This window comes from Saccostrea cucullata, unplaced genomic scaffold, assembly GCF_032062105.1.
Source record: "Saccostrea cucullata isolate Sc308-1 unplaced genomic scaffold, CSIRO_AGI_Scuc_v1 ctg1199, whole genome shotgun sequence".
Lineage (NCBI taxonomy): Eukaryota > Metazoa > Mollusca > Bivalvia > Ostreida > Ostreidae > Saccostrea > Saccostrea cuccullata.
The window spans coordinates 118778-140302 of NW_026920093.1; the positions used below are offsets into that span (position 1 = coordinate 118778).

Genomic DNA, 21525 nt, shown 5'->3' on the forward strand with positions numbered 1-21525 from the left:
GCAACCATTAGCTTATCAGAACGTCAAAGCACGCTCGTAAAATAATTGCTAAATCAATATCTCTAAACCGGAAACACATTTTCGTAATATTTTCAACAATTCTTAATCACCTGTGCGCTTGATTCTGAGCATCTTTGTATGTTGTTCCTGTGTATCGATTTCTGGTAAATTTTGTTCGCTGGTTTTATTCATGAAAAGCAAATAAAGACTAATGGCACAAGACAGGCAATTAACAGCTTTATTAAGCACTATGTTTGCCGACTTTATGCATACTAATGCTGTATGGTTATGACTGATCCCCAATAGACCTCAATCAGCTAATGATGCTGTTTTGTGAACAATCACTCCGAGGTTTTTATTTTTTTTTGCTTTGTAATGAGCAAGATATAAGTAGAAATCAACGAAATTCAAATATATTTCTGTATCTGATAAATTATTATCAAAATTCGTAACAGAATTATGAATTTTATAGTTTAATTGCTGCACTACAACGAAAAAGATCACAATGCACAATTGCAAAAAATCTAACTTTTAATTTAAAAATTTTAATTGTGTCCTTCAAAAGGTTTTTTTTTCTGTAAAATTTCTTCCACTTTCAAAACCAATATAAAATAATTTTGCCACATTTTGTAACGTTGGCAAATATGATTTTTATACTGTAGTTTAATTGCTGCACTATAACGAAAAAAATCAATTGATCACAATGCACAAGAAATCGGAATTATGCCTCCTTCGAAACACGATTGTATTGTTGGATAAATATTGAAATAGTGATTACAATATTACAAATTTTACCACATTTTTATTTGGTAACGTTTACATTTTCTTGCTATCAAGCATTATCAAAATTGATAATACGAAAATCTTGAAGGTAAATACAAAATTTAATTACATGTAGTTTAGATTGACAAACTCAAATGAACATGTCCTTGGTATATGACATTTCCATGACCCGAGATAAAGAAGTGCAACTGTAGACCGAATTCTATATACATGGACATGCATTATATAATTACGCAAACTAAACAAAGTATAAATATACAAAGTAAATTTAAACAAAAAGATATTGCATATAAATAATTTAAGAATTAAAAAAAAAAATTAAACAGTTTTAAAGCTGGTATTGAAAAGGTATGTCGATTCTCTCCATTTTCTCGACGTAAACTGTGTCGAAATATTCCGACTGTTCGACAGTGAAATGAGATTTCCAATCTCCAACCATCCCTGTAACGATAATGAACAGAAATACAATGTAGGTAATTATACATAACACCCTCCAAAAATATATAATAGATAAAGAAACTAAGTTTTTAAAAAAAAATGCTGGGATGGATCCAAGTTTTGCAACCCCAACATACCAGTATCGGTAAAAACACCCCCTTTCCTCCAAATTAAGAAGTATTGAAAGAGAAATTTAAGATTTCCAATTTTCCATTATATCTATAATGAAAAGGATAAAAAAATAGAACAGAAAATTCAATAGTAATTCTCAGCAAGTACTAAAACAGATATGTCCTTTATTTAACCTTTGTATATTGATACCCTAGTACGCCCACTTTTTCACAGCATGAAATATACAAGAATTACAAGAAAAAGTATATATTTCATATAATTGGTCAATGAAATCACCAAACCTATGCATAAGTATGATATAACACGTTGAGTTTCATATCAGAAAGTACAAAACAGCGTACTTTTACAATGGATGTACGAGGGTTGTCCGTAAAGTTCATAAAGTACAGATGTGTGATTTTGTTTCTTTTTCAAATATCATATAATAACTATGAAACTTTAACGAGATGAAAAAAATCGTTTGTTCTCCAACAGGCCAACAATTAAGCAACAAAAAGCTTTTTGACTATACTATATAAAGTTAATCACTTATTAGCCTAAAGAGGCGTGCAGGTTTTCTATTCGAATCGGCTCAATTAACCTCCACACCCTTGTAAAGGAATTAAGTTAATGACAATGATTCACGTGATGTTATCTTCATCTATCACTTAAAAAAAGCATCAAAGATTTTAGTTGATCTTTAAACTTTAAGTTTTTTTCTAAAGAAAGAAGTAAATACAACCTTTTCGCAGTAAAGGTGAAATCTCTTTATTAATGGAATATACGTCGTGGTGATTTGTCATAGGGTTGGTGCGCATGCTCTCAAAGCAGCAGTGGTTGGCTATTTTATCCACTATTTCGTCTGGTATGTCGTTCTTATCGAGAAAGGAGCTTATCTTCTTAATTTCATTTTTAAGATCCTTTAAGAAAAGAAAATATAGATCTCAAACGGAGACAGTGGCATATCAAAACATGCATAAACTATGCATTACTACTATAACAAGTAAATGACAAACATGTATAAGCATGTACGTGTAAATAATTTACTCAAGGTGCACCTATACATGAGAAATTCAATTCACATGTACATGTATCTGAGTTTTAATCAATTCTATTTTTTTTAAAGAAGAATGTCCGATAACTCTAACCTTTTTCATGTCCTCATAAAACAAAATACGAACATCAGAGTTATCCCTCTTTTCCCACCATCCTTTTGTGAAATCAAACCAAGAACCATGATCAACTGTGGAAAAAATAAATGCTTAGATAAAGAAGTCTTCCGGACGGAACAATTACGTAAAAAATACTAGAAGCTTTAGCCGGAATTTTTTAAACAAACGGATACCATTTTAAAATTAAAACTTTTAAATTCATCTGATGAAAATTCTATATTTTTTTTTTCGCATTTGGGGATTTTCTGAGGCTATATAAATATAAGGGAGAACTCTTGGGTGCTCGTAATATAAATAATACTCACATTATGAATGCATATACAAAATAAATATTCAGTATAAATTTGTCGTATGCATATATTAATTTTCCAACAAAATTTTGTAAATTCAGTTTTATTCTTGTGAAAAGAAAAGGAAAATAACTATTTTTTTTTTTATTCATTAATTTTTTTTGGATTATACCATGTCCATCTAGAAACATTTCCAGAAACTCTGGCCAACTTCCTTGGAAGTTTCCAAAAGACGAGCTGGAACGATAAAAGTGGAAATAGGAGACGCACAGATCCTTCGGATTCCGGAACAGGACTAACTTCTGTTGAAACAATATAAAGAAAGGTAAACATGGAGAAAAGAAACACATTTGTAGATTGTAGAATTTTGAAACGTTTCTTTTATATATGATAATTTAAAATGAATAAGTTCATTTATTATTGTATGGCAGTGAATTTCTAAACTTCGGAGGAATTAACATTTTTCCTGAAAAAATTCATCCTCGAAATGCCAGGGGTCCTTAGTTAACAAATTGCCGTTGTTCCCTGAATATGTACAGTTTCGAATATAAAATAAAATAAAATCATAAGAATATATGCATTTATTTTTTTTTTAATCTAAAAATGAACAAAAATCTGAAAAGAGAGGAATCTTTAAAGATTTATCCAAGAACACTTTTAAATATGCAAATACAATCTAATTAAGTCCATGATACTTTGTTGGGAAAATTTTGAAAATTTCAAGTTTTTTCTGCAAGATTTTGGTATCAAATGATATTAAATTCAAGCAATATGAGAAAAATTATACTTGTCAAGTACATGTAATTCTTGTCTTTTAAAATTCAAAACTCCAAACTCTGTTTGAAATTATTACCGGTATATGGAGCTTTCTAAAAATATGAAAATAGATAAATAAAAAAGATAAATTAATTAATAAGACTAAATAAAAAAAATCAGATAAATATTATAAATAATACATGAATAAATAAATGAATAAATAAATAAATCAAATAATTTATTAACTTTACTTTGCATTTGGTTTTGAAGATCCCAGTGGGGGCCAGATCCACTGGGAGATGAGTTTTTATGACCCGTGGGGAGGGCATGGGTTTCGCCAGTTCTAGTCCTACTTCGTTTAGCACCAGGTCTTTAAATTCCAGAAAAGGCGACCGAAAGTATACTTGCTCCCCTTTTGCCTTTTGGGTGTCTCCATCGTTCACAATCAGCCATACGATTTCTTGAAGCCAAGTTGTTCCTTAAAAAAAATTCCAGATATAATTTAATTAATCTATCAGCTAGAAGTTCTTCATTATACTTCATTAAACAAGCTTGAATACAGTTAGTTTAAAACATCACTTTCAAAGTTACACGGGCAGCAGTGTAAAATATTTAGTACAGTTTAAGATATATATTTAACCTATTCTACTTATTAATTAAACAGGGGAAAAATTATAAAAACTAAAGTGTACGTGCGCTAGATTTTTTATTCCAATGGGTAAATCTTTTCTGTCTATTTATACATGAACATGTACATGAGCTATATGTATGTTATAAAATTGCTTATTTGTTTTCTTTTATATATCGATAAAAATCTTTGAAAATTATTTTTAAGAAAGAAGTGACTAATATGGCTTTATTGTGAATAATTATCAAAGAAAAAAACGTAAGGTACATGTAAATAAAGAATATGATTATATTGTCCTTTCTGACAAAACTTAATCTTATTTCTTTAATAAAATCTGGTACTTGACGAGTTGCACATTTTATCTATGAGCAATGAATTTCGAATATGTCAGAAAGGGAAATATTAATTAGTCTGGATAAATAGTTAGCGATTATCTATCGAACGTATGTTTTTTTTTTTTTTTTTTTTTTTTTTTTTTTTACATTTGATTAAAAAGCGTCATGTTTGTAGGGTATTTTTTTTAAAATCCTCAAACTGTTAAAAATTTACTGTCAATCGCCAGCAAATCCGGAAATTAAAAAAAAAAATTTAAAAAATGGTGGAAACACCATTTAAAAGAGGGACACCGAGCATTATTTGATTGAACTTAAATGTTATTTTTACACGGCCATCAATAGGGGCAGGGGTGGGGGTGGGGGCTGGGTTGATCTCCTGGGTCCCTCTATCTAGAGCATTAGTTATGTTAACAATTTTAGGGGGAACCGAAAGTAGACAAAACAGGAAATCCCCACAAGTTGTAAATACCTTTGATCTATTTTTAGAACCAGAAAATTCTCAGTAGTGAAAATTTTCTACCGACTTCGACTCCAGTTTTTTTTTCTCGAAAATTTTCTTGCTCAAGGTAAGTTGAATTATTTTTTTCAAGTGCATGGTCAATAAGGGTGGGTGATTGTAGAGCATGGCCCGGGTAGGTTGCCTTGGTTGACCTAGTAAAGATGAGCCCGATATGCCGCTCATTATGTTATTAAAAATTCAAACATCAAATTATGGTCGTTAAAAGGTTATAACCACTTCAGCAAATAAGGAAATGTGTCGTAATTTTGTTTATATACCGAAACCTGGTAAAATTTATACGAGTTTCATTCACGTTTCAACTATGATACAGATATATATGGGTGTATTTATTGATTTTTTAACTACTTAAATGTATATAATGTGTTTCTTGTCGGTAGGTATACAAGGTAGGTGCGATATTTCGTATTGTATATATGCCTGGGATTATCCATCTCTTCCCCAGAAAATAACTTGTATCATTTTTCTTTCGAGGTGTTAAAAATGTATTGTATAGCATAACATATTTCAAATGACATAATATGCTCAGTTAATCGATTAAAAATTATACGTATAATTATTTCCTTCCTTTCATTTAAATTTAATGATTGTAATATTACAATGAACAATTCATCCTGTATCGAGAAGAATGAAATTGTTATATACTTTATGAAAGGAAAGTGTTTTTTGTTATTCGTTTATAATTGGGAAAAATACCACAAGGGATCAAGGAAACAAACAAAAAAGGGAGAAATAATTTTTTTTTTTTAAATTATAATTTTTGAAAACCGATAAATCCGACTATTTTTTGTAATTCTTGAAGAAATATGACACTTTCATATTAAATTTTCTCATTTTAATTTTCTTTTTATTTGTAATATTCTTATACGTTTAATATACATGTAATCTGAATGAAATCCCTTGATGCGCTCACATATAGGGCAAGTATAGATCGCTACACATTGGAGGGGATCTTTGATAAGTCATTCTATTGATGATACAGGTGTGGTGTCTTTGTGTAAGCAGAATTAATGGTTTGATGAAGCGATTGAACATGAACTCTTTACTTACTGTTGTTTATATACATGTAGATGAAATCGGAGAGAGGAGGACAATGAAATTATTTGATAATGAAAAAGAAATTATAAATAATTTGAAAAAATTGGATTATCAGAGGTTCAATTCAATTTAGAATCACTAACGCCTATTTTTCTTTATAAACGTTAAGTAATTTATATTTTACTTAAAACTTTTCAAAAATAAATGCTCATTATAATGTGAAAATATGCAGAGATAAAGGTAAATTTTCATAATCCGTTTTTTTTTTTATTTTTGAGAAAACATTTATTTTTAATCTTCAAAATATTTTTGATTATTTTTGTTATTCTTTATTAACAAAAATATTACAGATACCTGCTTTTGGGAACGTCACAATAAAAACGTCATCATCTCTGACGTCAAAATCTTTGACCGCATCTAGAACATCCGGTGGCGAAAAACCGAAAAATAAACGTCCTTTGTAGACGTGTTGTCCCGGTAAAACGTGCTTATGTCTCTCCATTTTCCCTCAGATTCTGAGATGACAAGAAAAAAACCTAGGTCCCAACTTAACCGTTAATGGAAGTCGTTCCAGAATTGTTTATGTTCGGCGGTCGAAGAATTTCTCAATAAGTCTATCACTGGGCATTACCAATGATTACGGTCGGAAAAGCTTAATTCTTTCAGCCATTGCATATTGGCTCAGAAATAGACCTCTTATTGCAAGTTCAAAGCGTTTTATTGAGTTCAAAGCGTTTCTCTCTAAGCTTGTCCCGATGTTATTGCAGTATATTCCCGTTTTCTGCTCAGTGGTAATGAAAACATCTATAGACCTTATATAATGGTTTTTAGTAATGGATATTTCAGCAAACATATTAGGCTTTTCAGAGTAAATCTCATTTAGTAATATGTCTCTCAAATAACTCTAGCAGTATATGAAACTAACATGTGAAATGCATTTACGTTCTCGTTTTCAATAACATTGATTTCTAGAAATGATATATACAGTGAAACCTGTGTAATCCGACATGCACAGGCAGACCCTTATATGTCGGAATAAACAGGATGTCGGTGTACAGAGTGTACAACATGGAGCATACTAAAATAGGAATGAAAATTTGTGGTGAAATAGAAAAACTGTAGGAAACAAATTAGTTTTTTTAGTAAAACTACATCTATTATAAATTGTAGATTTTTTATTACGCTGTTGAATAATCGGAATCTTTTTTTAATTTAAAAGCAATTAAAAAGAGGAAAAAATTAAAACATTTTTTTGTTCATTACATGTACATATGCAGAGTGTATGTAGAATCCGTGTAACAATGTAATCCTCTGTTGTTTGCAGGGTTGATTGGTTAAATTCATTCAAAAGTTATCAATAATATTTGCGAAGTCATGAATTATAGATTGAAGAAACCGTCGATGATTTAATATTTTTTCCTTTTTTCAGGGATTCGAATCCCACAATGGCAGAAGCACGACCTCCTGGTGATTATTCCGATGACGAAGAATGTGATTGGATGAAAGCCATACATGACAGTGACGTCACTATCTTTTACAATGAAGAGGATGAATATAGAATTTTTAAAACCATTTTAGACAACTTTGATCGAGAAAATATAAAATACATTTGTCCCGGTTTTTGCACTGAACCCGGAGCACATAAGTACAAAAACACTGCAAAGGCAATTCAGAAAAGTCGAAAAACACTTCTAATTTTGTCAGAGAGTGCCAAGGAAGTTGATTTTTCTCTAGAGACTTATCTAGCTTTAGAACAATGTCTTCAAACTGGTCGTTTGTCTCTTATGGTGCTACTAATTGACGGAATGACTGTCCAAGACCTACCAAAAATTCCCTTCCTTCAACAAGCGACTCAGATGGTTTTAGTGGACAATTATCATGAACGTTGCATGGAAACAGTGTGTCGGACTCTAAAAAGTACGGAATTGTGATTTTTGAGAATTTCATTTTGTCGGTTTCAACTTTAGAATTGATTTCTTGAATTGCATGCTGTTGCTTGCCACTGGATATCATAACACGTTTCTCTATACGTTATACAGGAGAGGTACAACTAAATCAGCTTTTACCAGCTGGAAACTTTGCTGTGGGAATGGCTTGGTCACATTTTGCTGGGTATTTGAAGTTAATTTTACCAGGTATCAAGACTATGTAGCGAAAATATTTTCATATATGTCCTTCATCGACTACACAATCTTACTTGAGAAAAATTTCTAAACCAGATTGCAAAAATTTATTTAAAATTTCTGTGACGCGGTGTCCATAAATTACATGTTCATTTGTACTAAACATACAATCACTTTGTGATACTGGTGTGATTGATATTTAGATAATAGAGTTAGGGATGGTCACTTTTCCATGGCACCTGATCCCAACTCTGATTGTTTAGAAGTCCGTGATTGCTCTGCTCAAATTTGTTTTGTTTAGAGGACTTTTGAGCTTGAATGCTGTTCACATATTTCCTCCATTTAATCCTATTATGTCAGAGACTTCAGAGAACATTTCATATATTCAGAACCTAAATAAGCATACTTTTTTAAATTAACACATTTAATTCATTATACACCTGAACGAAAGGAATATTATTTTATTAGATCTAGCGCAACAGATAAAGAAGTCTGATATTTTTCAAAACAACCTCGGCAGGATGTCGACTGTATTTTTTATGTTGTGCCCTACAAGTGCAACAGGACCACGGGACATTGCCGACGTAGATCCAAACGTTCAAAATGTAGGGAAAGTTGACTTGGTAATAAACGGCCGACCATTTAATCCTACCATATATAAAGTTAAAGGGAGGAACAAAGAAGGCAAGGAGGAGGTAAGAGAAGCTTTCAACTTACAGAAATTTTATACATTTTTGTTTTTTCAAAAGCAATTGTTCTATTTTAACCAAATCTACATGTATTGGTATTTTGATGGGAGAACACAAATGGGGTAAAAATTCTTCATGTGAAAAATGAAAGAATCTTTAGAAGGATACTATGGATAAGATATCTCGGTGTGTGAGGGGCTCTTGTGTTATGATCATAATAAAGACATATAAACAAAGATACTGTAAATCATTTTTTATTCGCGAGAACTTTATTTTCGCGTAATTACGCGAGACAGTGTGCTCGCGAAAATTTAATTCTCGCGTATAATAGTATTCCTTAAGATTATATAGAGCAATAACCACAATTCGTGAAAATTTTGTCTCGCTAATCAAGAGTTAATGTCTATCTCGCGAAAATATAGTGTCGCGAAAAATTAGTGATCTACAGTAATCAAAGATTACGAAGCTCACCTTGACAAAGGCTATCTTATAAGCAAAATATTTTTTTTTTCAAGTTAGACTTTGAACCTGTTTACTAGTCGAGAAAACTTTGGTCAGTTCCAACTTCTAAAGCCAGTCAGGATATTTTTATCCTTCGATGCACTATCTATACTGCAAGTTTAATCATAACATGCCATAATATTATATAACTACTCCAAAACCATACCCCTGGTCAGATTCAGAATAAAAAGCAATTCTGGAAGAGTAAATTTCTAGATACATCATTTTTGCTAATAATTGGTTAAAAAATGGCTAAAATCACTCATGTGAAAAATCTACATCAGATCCAGCATCCAAATCCAAAAACATCTCCTGTCTCTCTTTTGGAAAATTTAGGTTAAATACAACATTTAAAGCAAGTGCGGTAGTGCCCATCCCTAGACGTATCATCCTTGCAAGTCTGGTTCAGGTAGAGATTATAGTTACTTGGGAATGGACCTGCTCCCAAAACTTTAACCGGGACGTCGAGACTAACGCGACGCCGAGGCTGGAGTATAGCATAAGCCCATCTCGACTTTGTCGAGGTGAACTTAAAAAAAATCAAAACATTTGGTACTTTTTTGAAATAACATGTATGAATTTCTTCTAGGAGTACTTTTGCTGTGCGGAGTATCCAAGTGCTCTGTGTGCTCTTGGGCTCATTGCTGACGAAGTACTCAATCTATTGACTCCTCAACAGCGCAGGACGGAAGTAGAAAGGTTCAAATATAAGATTGAGGAAATTCTGAACCATAGTCGAAACGAGGAATGTATGGGAAGAGCAAGAGTCCTTATGTTTGATGGTTTGTTTAACAGATTGTCTTACCTTTAAACTTAGAAATATTGTATGTAAAATTTTGAATGAGGACCAAATATTTTTTTTTCGATTCGATAAATCATAAACTTCATGATTTTGCTCTACGTGGTTTTGTTTTCATTAAATTCTTTTCAATGAAAATACATTATGTTTAGCAAATTTGTATTTAATAACTGAATTTTGTGATAATTTCGTGTTTCCGTTTTGTTATTTCTGTTTTGAATTCCAATTTTTAGACTTATTTTTTCTTCTTTTTACCATTTTAGATGAAGGAAAGGGAGAGAGAAATACCCCTTCTTATAATTTGTTCAACGGTGTTAGAGACGCGATAGAAGAGACCATGATGAAACCTCTGGTATTCAGATTTTTTTTTCATTAAAAAATAATTTGATTTTAGTTGTAACACCTCATTTGATTGGATAAAAGATGTACTTTATAGTGAATTACATACATGTAAGTTGCATACGTCACAATGAGTTACGTCAAAAACGTATTTTTAAAATAAATTATCCTCAATTTGAAACCTTTTTTGCAAGTAAAAATGTCTTATTGTGTACATTAAGTTATAAGGAATGAAGCTTATTTAACCTATGTTATAAATACAATATAAAATTATAACTTGTTGAAGTTTACGCTTTTTTGTAAACTGCTTCGCGTATATATACGGTATATCATACCGTATACCATAGGGTAAAATAAGATTCAAAGAACTACAATCTATTCAATGTATTGTAGAGTAAGATATATAATAGCAGAATAATTATAATTTTAGAGTGACAGACAACCAAGTCATGTGACCCGTTCTCAATCGAATTGTTCAGTAGATGTGTGCTTTTTGTACAGTGATATTGACGCCATGGAAAACCGAACCTCGGTTCATAGTAGCCCGGATAACAAAACTATAAAGCACATTCGGATGTTTTTGGAAAATAAGAAAATTCGATGCTCTATCGCACGACCACCCGTTGACTCTATGGGTAAGATATTATCAAAGCATTAAAAATGTTTGTTGATAAAAAAGACTATTATTAAAAGATATTTTCCTAAAACCTTTCATTTTTTCCCCAAATTATTTTGAATACATGTAGTAAAGTTTTACATTTTTAAAAAAAATAAATGACATGTATAATGTTTTTATTGTAGGAGTAATAGAAGAACGAATAAATGATGCAAGATGGGTTTGTTGTTTGGTATCGGTCAATACAGTCAGAAGAAAAGACTTTATCGAATTTTGGTTGGCAGCGTTACTGAACGATTGTATCGAAAAAAATCAGTTGAAAATCATCATTTTACTCAAAGACCTTGATAGTTCATTTATCCCTAACTTTATTCAATGGGTGACTTATATAGACATTTCTAACGAACCTTCTTTTGAAGAAAGGATTTATGAGATCATCAAAGGTATTTTTTATCTTCTAGTAATTAAACTCATTTCTGAACTTTTTTCCTTGTTCAGTGCAACTTGTACCCATAATGTGACTTTTTAAGAAGAAAATACACTTTATGTCACAATCTTCAGTAATGCCCCTCGTGTATTCATTCACATAGCTGAAAAAGTCAAAATAATATCATTTTTGTCTGTGAAGGTGATGTTGTAACCTTAAGGTCGCAGGTCCCGGCTGGTAACGTGGCGTTTGGATTGGCCTGGGCATTCCATGTTAACTATCTAAGACATGTTCTTCCAGGTAGGGAATCCTGATTTTCAACTTTATTACTCGAAAGATACATTGATCTGTGTTCGATTCTAGTACAGAATATATTAGAAAAAGATTGAATTGTCATTTATTTATTATATAGGGAATCCTGATCCCGATTTTCAACTTTGTTACTTGAAAAATATTGAATACATTGATCTGTGTTCGATCCCAGCACACTATATTAGAAAAAAAAAGATTGAATTGTCATTTTATTTCTGCCAGATTTCAATGAACGACTAGAAAGTAGAATGGAACAAGACGATATTCGAAAATTTACAGCAATTAAGAAAAAATTTAAAGTTTCGAGAAGTCTTTTAGAACTGATACCTAAAAGTTGTGAATTTAAACCACTATTGACTATGGCTGACGACAGAATACAAGGTCCATTTGAGGTTAAGCCTATAGTGAAACAAATGGCTGCCACAAAACGAGTTTTCCCGTGTAAGCTTTACAGAATAGAGGTAAGTTTTCTTTCTAAGGCACTATGAATCGTCTTAGTACCATTTTTACCTCACCTGAGCCGAAGGCTCAAGTGAGCTTTTCTGATCAAAATTTGTCCGTTGTCTGTCGTTGTTGCCGTTGTCGTCGTTGTCGACGTAAAATCTGAAAGTCGACGTAATCTTTTCAGATTTTCGTCTTCTTCTCAAGAACGAGTGGGCCAGTTTTAACCAAACTTGCCACAAAGTTTCCTTGGATAAAGGGGATTCAAGATTAAGGGCCAAGTCCTCTTCCAAGGGGAGATAATTATGAATTAATGAAAAATAAATGGCATTTTAAAAAAAATCTTCTTCTCCAGAACCATTGGGCCAGGAAAGATGAATGTGGAAGCATTCTCAGGCTGTGTAGATTCAAGTTTGTACAAATCATGACCCCCCCGGGGGGGGGGGGGTAGGGGGGGCCACAATGGCTGATCAAAGTTTTACATAGGAATATATAGGAAAATTCTTTAAAAATCTTCTTCTCCAGAACCACTGGGCCTGGTAAGATGAAACTCTTGTGGAAGCATCTTCAGATAGTGTAAATTCAAGTTAGTTCAAATCATGACCCCCGGGGGTAGGCGAGGCCACAATGGCGATCAAAGTTTTACATAGGAATATATAGGAAAAATCTTTTTCCCCGAAACCATTGGAACAGGAAAGATGACACTCATGTGGAAACATCCTCAGGTAGTGTAGATTCAAGTTTGTTCCAATCATGACCCCCGAGGATAGGCTGGGGCCACACTGGCTGATCAAAGTTTTACATAGGAATACCTAGGGAAAAAAAAATTCTTCTCAAGATTAGCAAAGCTATGATTGGTGATATTAATATGGAAACTCCTCAGTTAGAGTTAATTCAAGTTTATTCATGTCATGACCCCTGGGGGCAAGGTGGGGCCATAATGGGCAATCAAATCTTTAAATAGAAATAGATAGGAAAAATCTTAAACACTTCAAGATTGGCAAAATTATACATGTATGCTTTATCGATATTGTGACATTCTCAAGTAATAAAAAATTCAAATCTCCCCACCCATAACAAGTAAACTTTTCAGTACTGAGTTGATTTGTGTTTTTTAAGTAGCCCATGTGCTCAGGTGAGCGATGTGGTCCATGGGCCTCTTGTTTAGAATAGGATCTAAGTTTTTATTGAAGAATCCCCATTTTATATATCATTTGTTGATATTTATCCTACTCTGACTTTCAATTTTTGTTGCTTCTGAATTAATTTCTCAAGTGTTATGTTAAACTAAAAGAATTCAATAAAAGTTATAGTTGTATTTATTTGACAGAGCGAAAATTGTGATTACTACTTTGCGGGCGAGATGTTGACACCAATGAAAGCACTTTCAGAAATGCACAAATCAATGATAGCAGGGTTGTCTAAGAAACAAATGTATGAACAATGTGACGCATTAGTTGAACAACTATCAGCCATCTTGGATTCAGCGGCAACTCCAGAGGAGATGCAGAAAAAATGTCGATGCATTAAATACGACGGTAAGTTTTTGTAGAACCTGCTCATCAAACGAGCTTTTGTAGGATCTTGCCGGTATTCTATCAGAACTGGAGTCAAAGCATGCCATATTTGTTTGTATGTTTTGTTCCCTTGTTGGCATGGACTTAACTATTAGCCACAATTAACCATTGGTTAATTCAAAACAGAGCTTCTTATCATCGTATATTCATCATTTGAAATTTTCAGAACAATATAATAACTTTAAAATTGAAGTAAAGGTCAAATAAAAGTTAACGTTATATTGACTACCAATTCTTTCTCTGTTTTATTTAATGGATATTCTTTTGCTAAAATAAGAAGTTGAAAAAAAAATCGAGAAAATTCGAACTTTTATAAAAATTTTTAAATCAGATACTCAGCGGAAGTTGTCTGACGTCATAATGGAGGAAATCGACAAAGAACAAAGTCGAGACCATGTGGAGATGTATGCAAGCTGGTTAAAGAAACAAGAGAAATAACACAAACAAAGTCGCCATATCTTAAAATTAAAAGCAGCATTCCTAAAACTTTTTTTTTAATTTAATGTCAATGCCATGTTGGTAATATGCACCTTTTTATAGGTACAGTGCATAAAGTGACACAAAATATTCCTACCTTTATTAAATGTATCCATAATTTAAAAGAGAAAGATGGATACATGTAGCAGTGTTCACATAGAATATTACTCATAATTCATAGATTATTATTCCCTCGCAACGGAGTTGAGGGAATATAGGAATTAATGCAGTTGTGTTTGTTTGTTTGTGGATGATCGAGTGTTTTTATTTCTGTACGAAAAAAAGTGATGTAATTTGCATTGATTTAACGATACTTCATTATGTTTTCCTTGACATAAAAATCTAAAAAAAAAAAAAAGTTGATACTGATATATGTGGTTTCCTAATGAACAATACGACACTAAAGGAGTAGCTCATTGAAACAAAATATTATTTCTAGTCTAAACAAAACATGTAAGTATCTATCACTGAATCCTGCTATCTTACGTGGGTAAAAAATGGCTGTGATATGAGCGACGTTCTTGTGTTCTTGTTCGTTATTAGATTTTTTTTCTTAAAATGTTTAAGATTTTTTAATCAGTCAGTGACAACAATAATAATTTGACATTTATTGTTTTGTTTTTAATTATATTTATAAATTAATCTGAAAAATACATACTAATCTTGGTATCTAAGAATTACATGTGAATGTTTATAATATTTTACAACTTACTTTAGTAAAATACAAAAATGTAACATTCTTTTCCCAAACAGCTCTGCATTTGATCAATAGGTATATATAATGTTAATGCAGGTATATTTCCTAATGTCATTATTGTATTGAAATACCTGTTTTTCAGTGATGAATTGGAAGTAAAAAAAATATCAAATCATTACATCTTTGCTTGTGTGTTATAAACATATGGAAATCCGAAACTGATCAGTCTTCTTACATGTGCACATTTTGTATATTATAGGTTTAACGAGTTTTAATGAACACTGGATTGAAATGCTTTTTATGGAACAATTTCAATTCTCTCAGATCAAATTTCAGACGTGCTACTACACGGTGTAGTACCTAAACGGTTGCTATCAGAAAAAATTGCGCGTTCTTTACTGCTATCTGAAAATTGAGCGGTTGCTAGTGGAAAAAAATGGACGAAATTGTAAGTATTTTTCTTCGCTGGCTCAACAAAATGGTCAATAATTCAATTATTAAAGTTTAGCCGCTTGGTATTTCACCCTTACGGAACGTTACATACATTTTGAAACTAACATGTATATTTAGAATTTTAATGAATTGAAGGATTGCTGATATATAAGACGAAAACTGTCGAAAGCGTTGGACACATTTACATGCACGTAAGAAATATATTAAAATTGCGGCAAAAGTTTTAGATATTTTATAAAAATGAATCGACAGTTCGTTGTGTATTTGTAAATATTATTGGTTATTTTATATCATTCTCCGCTTTGATGGGTTTCTGAAAAACTAGAGCGTTTTTATTAGGAGAATCTTGTGTTACGGCTACTATTAGACAACGGCACCGGTTACTATTTGAATAGGTTTAAGTTTTCAAATGTTTTCAAAGTTTTCATGAAATCACATCCTCAATTTACATAATTATGTTATGCAATTATACATGTTATAGTTCCTTAAGAAAACTAAATATTCACCGTATATTCTTTCTTAATGATTGACTTGTCGTGTATGTTACTTTCGATCATATAATGTCAAATTAATCGTATATTTATATAGAGAATAATACATACCCTTTTCCATATCACATCCTGTATCAGCCCGAGACACCAATATCAGCCAGAGGGCCGAAGGCATTGCTGTCATTGCTGACGAAGTACTCAATCTATTGACTCCTCAACAGCGCAGGACGGAAGTAGAAAGGTTCAAATATAAGATTGAGGAAATTCTGAACCATAGTCGAAACGAGGAATGTATGGGAAGAGCAAGAGTCCTTATGTTTGATGGTTTGTTTAACAGATTGTCTTACCTTTAAACTTAGAAATATTGTATGTAAAATTTTGAATGAGGACCAAATATTTTTTTTTCGATTCGATAAATCATAAACTTCATGATTTTGCTCTACGTGGTTTTGTTTTCATTAAATTCTTTTGAAGGAAAATACATTATGTTTAGCAAATTTGTATTTAATGACTAAATTTTGAGATAGTTTCTTGTTTCCGTTTTGTTATTTCTGTCTTGGTTTCCAATTTTAAGACTTATTTTTCTTCTTTTTACCATTTTAGATGAAGGAAAGGGAGAGAGAAATACCCCTTCTTATAATTTGTTCAATGGTGTTAGAAACGCGATAGAAGAGACTATGATGAAACCTCTGGTACTCATATTTTTTTTCATTAAAAAATAATTTGAGTTTAGTTGTAACACCTCATTTGATTGGATAAAAGATGTAGTTTATAGTGAATTACATACATGTAAGTTGCATACGTCACAATGAGTTACGTCAAAAACGTATTTTTAAAATAAATTATCCTCAATTTGAAACCTTTTTTGCAAGTAAAAATGTCTTATTGTGTACATTAAGTTATAAGGAATGAAGCTTATTTAACCTATGTTATAAATACAATATAAAATTATAACTTGTTGAAGTTTACGCTTTTTTGTAAACTGCTTCGCGTATATGTATCTTATACCGCTTACCATAGGGTAAAATAAGCTTCATTCCTTAAAGAACCACAATCTATTCAGTGTATTGTAGAGTAAGATATATAATAGCAGAATAATTATAATTTTAGAGTGACAGACAACCAAGTCATGTGACCCGTTCTGAATCAAATTGTTCAGTAGATGTGTGCTTCTTGTACAGTGATATTGACGCCATGGAAAACCGGACCTCGGTTCATAGTAGCCCGGATAACAAAACTATAAAGCACATTCGGATGTTTTTGGAAAATAAGAAAATTCGATGCTCTATCGCACGACCACCCGTTGACTCTATGGGTAAGATATTATCAAAGCATTAAAAATGTTTGTTGATAAAAAAGACTATTATTAAAAGATATTTTCCTAAAACCTTTCATTTTTTCCCCAAATTATTTTGAATACATGTAGTAGAGTTTTACATTAAAAAAAAAATAAATGACATGTACATGTATTTATTGTAGGAATAATAGAAGAACGAATAAAGGATGCAAGATGGGTTTGTTGTTTGGTTTCGGTCAATACAGTCAGAAGGAAAGACTTTATCGAATTTTGGTTGGCAGCTTTACTGAACGATTGTATCGAAAAAAATCAATTGAAAATCATCATTTTACTAAAAGACCTTGATAGTTCATTTATCCCTAACTTTATCCAATGGGTGACATATATAGACATTTCTAACGAACCCTCATTTGAAGAAAGGATTTATGAGATCATCAAAGGTATTTTTTAATCTTCTAGTAATTAAACTTATTTCTGAACTTTTTTCCTTGTTCAGTGCAACTTGTACCCATAATGTGACTTTTTAAGAAGAAAATACACTTTATGTCACAATCTTCAGTAATGCCCCTCGTGTATTCATTCACATAGCTGAAAAAGTCAAAATAATATCATTTTTGTCTGTGAAGGTGATGTTGTAACCTTAAGGTCGCAGGTCCCGGCTGGTAACGTGGCGTTTGGATTGGCCTGGGCATTCCATGTTAACTATCTAAGACATGTTCTTCCAGGTAGGGAATCCTGATTTTCAACTTTATTACTCGAAAGATACATTGATCTGTGTTCGATTCTAGTACAGAATATATTAGAAAAAGATTGAATTGTCATTTATTTATTATATAGGGAATCCTGATCCCGATTTTCAACTTTGTTACTTGAAAAATATTGAATACATTGATCTGTGTTCGATCCCAGCACACTATATTAGAAAAAAAAAGATTGAATTGTCATTTTATTTCTGCCAGATTTCAATGAACGACTAGAAAGTAGAATGGAACAAGACGATATTCGAAAATTTACAGCAATTAAGAAAAAATTTAAAGTTTCGAGAAGTCTCTTAGAACTTATACCGAAAAGTTGTGAATTTAAACCACTATTGACTATGGCTGACGACAGAATACAAGGTCCATTTGAGGTTAAACCCATAGTGAAGCAAATGGCTGCCACAAAACGAGTTTTCCCGTGTAAGCTTTACAGAATAGAGGTAAGTTTTCTTACTAAGGTACTATGAATCGTCTTAGTACCATTTTTACCTCACCTGAGCCGAAGGCTCAAGTGAGCTTTTCTGATCAAAATTTGTCCGTTGTCTGTCGTTGTTGCCGTTGTCGTCGTTGTCGACGTAAAATCTGAAAGTCGACGTAATCTTTTCAGATTTTCGTCTTCTTCTCAAGAACGAGTGGGCCAGTTTTAACCAAACTTGCCACAAAGTTTCCTTGGATAAAGGGGATTCAAGATTAAGGGCCAAGTCCTCTTCCAAGGGGAGATAATTATGAATTAATGAAAAATAAATGGCATTTTAAAAAAAATCTTCTTCTCCAGAACCATTGGGCCAGGAAAGATGAATGTGGAAGCATTCTCAGGCTGTGTAGATTCAAGTTTGTACAAATCATGACCCCCCCGGGGGGGGGGGGGGGTAGGGGGGGCCACAATGGCTGATCAAAGTTTTACATAGGAATATATAGGAAAATTCTTTAAAAATCTTCTTCTCCAGAACCACTGGGCCTGGTAAGATGAAACTCTTGTGGAAGCATCTTCAGATAGTGTAAATTCAAGTTAGTTCAAATCATGACCCCCGGGGGTAGGCGAGGCCACAATGGCGATCAAAGTTTTACATAGGAATATATAGGAAAAATCTTTTTCCCCGAAACCATTGGAACAGGAAAGATGACACTCATGTGGAAACATCCTCAGGTAGTGTAGATTCAAGTTTGTTCCAATCATGACCCCCGAGGATAGGCTGGGGCCACACTGGCTGATCAAAGTTTTACATAGGAATACCTAGGGAAAAAAAAATTCTTCTCAAGATTAGCAAAGCTATGATTGGTGATATTAATATGGAAACTCCTCAGTTAGAGTTAATTCAAGTTTATTCATGTCATGACCCCTGGGGGCAAGGTGGGGCCATAATGGGCAATCAAATCTTTAAATAGAAATAGATAGGAAAAATCTTAAACACTTCAAGATTGGCAAAATTATACATGTATGCTTTATCGATATTGTGACATTCTCAAGTAATAAAAAATTCAAATCTCCCCACCCATAACAAGTAAACTTTTCAGTACTGAGTTGATTTGTGTTTTTTAAGTAGCCCATGTGCTCAGGTGAGCGATGTGGTCCATGGGCCTCTTGTTTAGAATAGGATCTAAGTTTTTATTGAAGAATCCCCATTTTATATATCATTTGTTGATATTTATCCTACTCTGACTTTCAATTTTTGTTGCTTCTGAATTAATTTCTCAAGTGTTATGTTAAACTAAAAGAATTCAATAAAAGTTATAGTTGTATTTATTTGACAGAGCGAAAATTGTGATTACTACTTTGCGGGCGAGATGTTGACACCAATGAAAGCCCTTTCAGAAATGCACAAATCAATGATAGCAGGGTTGTCTAAGAAACAAATGTATGAACAGTGTGACGCGTTAGTTGAACAACTATCCGCCATCTTGGATTCAGCGGCAACTCCAGAGGAGATGCAGAAAAAATGTCGATGCATTAAATACGACGGTAAGTTTTTGTAGAACCTGCTCATCAAACGAGCTTTTGTAGGATCTTGCCGGTATTCTATCAGAACTGGAGTCAAAGCATGCCATATTTGTTTGTATGTTTTGTTCCCTTGTTGGCATGGACTTAACTATTAGCCACAATTAACCATTGGTTAATTCAAAACAGAGCTTCTTATTATCGTATAATCATTCAATTTTCAGAACAACATAATAACTTAAAATTGAAGTAAAGGTCAAATAAAAGTTAACTTTATATTGACTACCAATTCTTTCTCTGTTTTATTTAATGGATATTCTTTTGCTAAAATAAGAAGTTGAAAAAAAAAGAGAAAATTCGAACTTATATAATTTTTTTTAAATCAGATACTCAGCGGAAGTTGTCTGACGTCATAATGGAGGAAATCGACAAAGAACAAAGTCGAGACCATGTGGAGATGTATGCAAGCTGGTTAAAGAAACAAGAGAAATAACACAAACAAAGTCGCCATATCTTAAAATTAAAAGCAGCATTCCTAAAACTTTTTTTTTAATTTAATGTCAATGCCATGTTGGTAATATGCACCTTTTTATAGGTACAGTGCATAAAGTGACACAAAATATTCCTACCTTTATTAAATGTATCCATAATTTAAAAGAGAAAGATGGATACATGTAGCAGTGTTCACATAGAATATTACTCATAATTCATAGATTATTATTCCCTCGCAACGGAGTTGAGGGAATATAGGAATTAATGCAGTTGTGTTTGTTTGTTTGTGGATGATCGAGTGTTTTTATTTCTGTACGAAAAAAAGTGATGTAATTTGCATTGATTTAACGATACTTCATTATGTTTTCCATGACATAAAAATCTAAAAAAAAAAAAAAAAGTTGATACTGATATATGTGGTTTCCTAATGAACAATATGACACTAAAGGAGTAGCTCATTGAAACAAAATATTATTTCTAGTCTAAACAAAACATGTAAGTATCTATCACTGAATCCTTCTATCTTACGTGGGTAAAAAATGGCTGTGATATGAGCGACGTTCTTGTGTTCTTGTTCGTTATTAAAATTTTTTCTTAAAATGTTTAAGATTTTTTAATCAGTCAGTGACAACAATAATAATTTGACATTTATCGTTTTGTTTTTAATTATATTTATAAATTAATCTGAAAAATACATATTAATCTTGGTATCTAGGAATTACATGTGAATGTTTATAATATTTACAACTTACTTTAGTAAAATACAAAAATGTAACATTCTTTTCCCAAACGGCTCTGCATTTGATCAATAGGTATATAACATATAATGTTAATGCAGGTATATTTTCTATTGTCATTATTGTATTGAAATACCTGTTTTTCAGTGATGAATTGGAAGTAAAAAAATATCAAATCATTATACATCTTTGTTTTTTGTGTTATAAATATATGGAATTCCGAAACTGATCAGTCTTCTTACATGTGCACATTTTGTATGTATACAGTATTAAAGGTTTAACTAGTTGAACACTA

The 21525-nt window shown here is 32.1% G+C and overlaps 3 protein-coding genes across 3 annotated transcripts; 2 read left to right on the forward strand and 1 right to left on the reverse strand.

Annotated features, from left to right (window-relative positions):
• Window positions 1–1111: 1111 nt before the first annotated feature.
• Window positions 1112–7025, reverse strand: LOC134243201 (sulfotransferase 1 family member D1-like). Its single transcript, XM_062725430.1, has 6 exons — window positions 6423–7025; window positions 3802–4028; window positions 2967–3096; window positions 2481–2575; window positions 2075–2252; window positions 1112–1224 (listed from the first exon to the last, which is right to left on the reverse strand). The coding sequence occupies exons 1-6, from the start codon at window positions 6568–6570 to the stop codon at window positions 1112–1114; spliced, it is 891 nt and encodes a 296-aa protein (XP_062581414.1). The 5' UTR covers window positions 6571–7025.
• Window positions 7026–7486: 461 nt separating this feature from the next.
• Window positions 7487–15041, forward strand: LOC134243266 (uncharacterized). The gene is made up of 11 exons (XM_062725502.1): window positions 7487–7985; window positions 8108–8203; window positions 8660–8886; window positions 9971–10163; window positions 10444–10532; window positions 10950–11154; window positions 11321–11578; window positions 11764–11862; window positions 12097–12335; window positions 13646–13853; window positions 14224–15041. Exons 1-11 carry the CDS (start codon window positions 7514–7516, stop codon window positions 14328–14330), a joined length of 2193 nt encoding a protein of 730 aa, XP_062581486.1. The 5' UTR covers window positions 7487–7513; the 3' UTR covers window positions 14331–15041.
• A 461-nt stretch (window positions 15042–15502) lies between these two features.
• On the forward strand, window positions 15503–21293 carry LOC134243228 (stimulator of interferon genes protein-like). The gene is made up of 9 exons (XM_062725462.1): window positions 15503–15514; window positions 16172–16334; window positions 16614–16702; window positions 17121–17325; window positions 17490–17747; window positions 17934–18032; window positions 18267–18505; window positions 19818–20025; window positions 20388–21293. The coding sequence occupies exons 1-9, from the start codon at window positions 15503–15505 to the stop codon at window positions 20492–20494; spliced, it is 1380 nt and encodes a 459-aa protein (XP_062581446.1). The 3' UTR covers window positions 20495–21293.
• The last annotated feature ends 232 nt before the right edge of the window (window positions 21294–21525 follow it).

Coding starts and splice junctions, on each gene's coding strand:
- LOC134243201 (XM_062725430.1), bottom strand. CDS start 6,570: ATGGAGAGACATAAGCACGTTTTACCGGGACAACACGTCTACAAAGGA. Junction 2,253..2,480: donor TTTATGAGGACATGAAAAAG/GTTAGAGTTATC, acceptor CTTTTCTTAAAG/GATCTTAAAAATGAAATTAA. Junction 1,225..2,074: donor TTCACCTTTACTGCGAAAAG/GTTGTATTTACT, acceptor TTATCGTTACAG/GGATGGTTGGAGATTGGAAA.
- LOC134243266 (XM_062725502.1), top strand. CDS start 7,514: ATGGCAGAAGCACGACCTCCTGGTGATTATTCCGATGACGAAGAATGT. Junction 7,986..8,107: donor AGTGTGTCGGACTCTAAAAA/GTACGGAATTGT, acceptor TACGTTATACAG/GAGAGGTACAACTAAATCAG. Junction 11,155..11,320: donor ACCACCCGTTGACTCTATGG/GTAAGATATTAT, acceptor TTTTTATTGTAG/GAGTAATAGAAGAACGAATA.
- LOC134243228 (XM_062725462.1), top strand. Junction 17,326..17,489: donor ACCACCCGTTGACTCTATGG/GTAAGATATTAT, acceptor TATTTATTGTAG/GAATAATAGAAGAACGAATA. Junction 17,748..17,933: donor GATTTATGAGATCATCAAAG/GTATTTTTTAAT, acceptor TTGTCTGTGAAG/GTGATGTTGTAACCTTAAGG.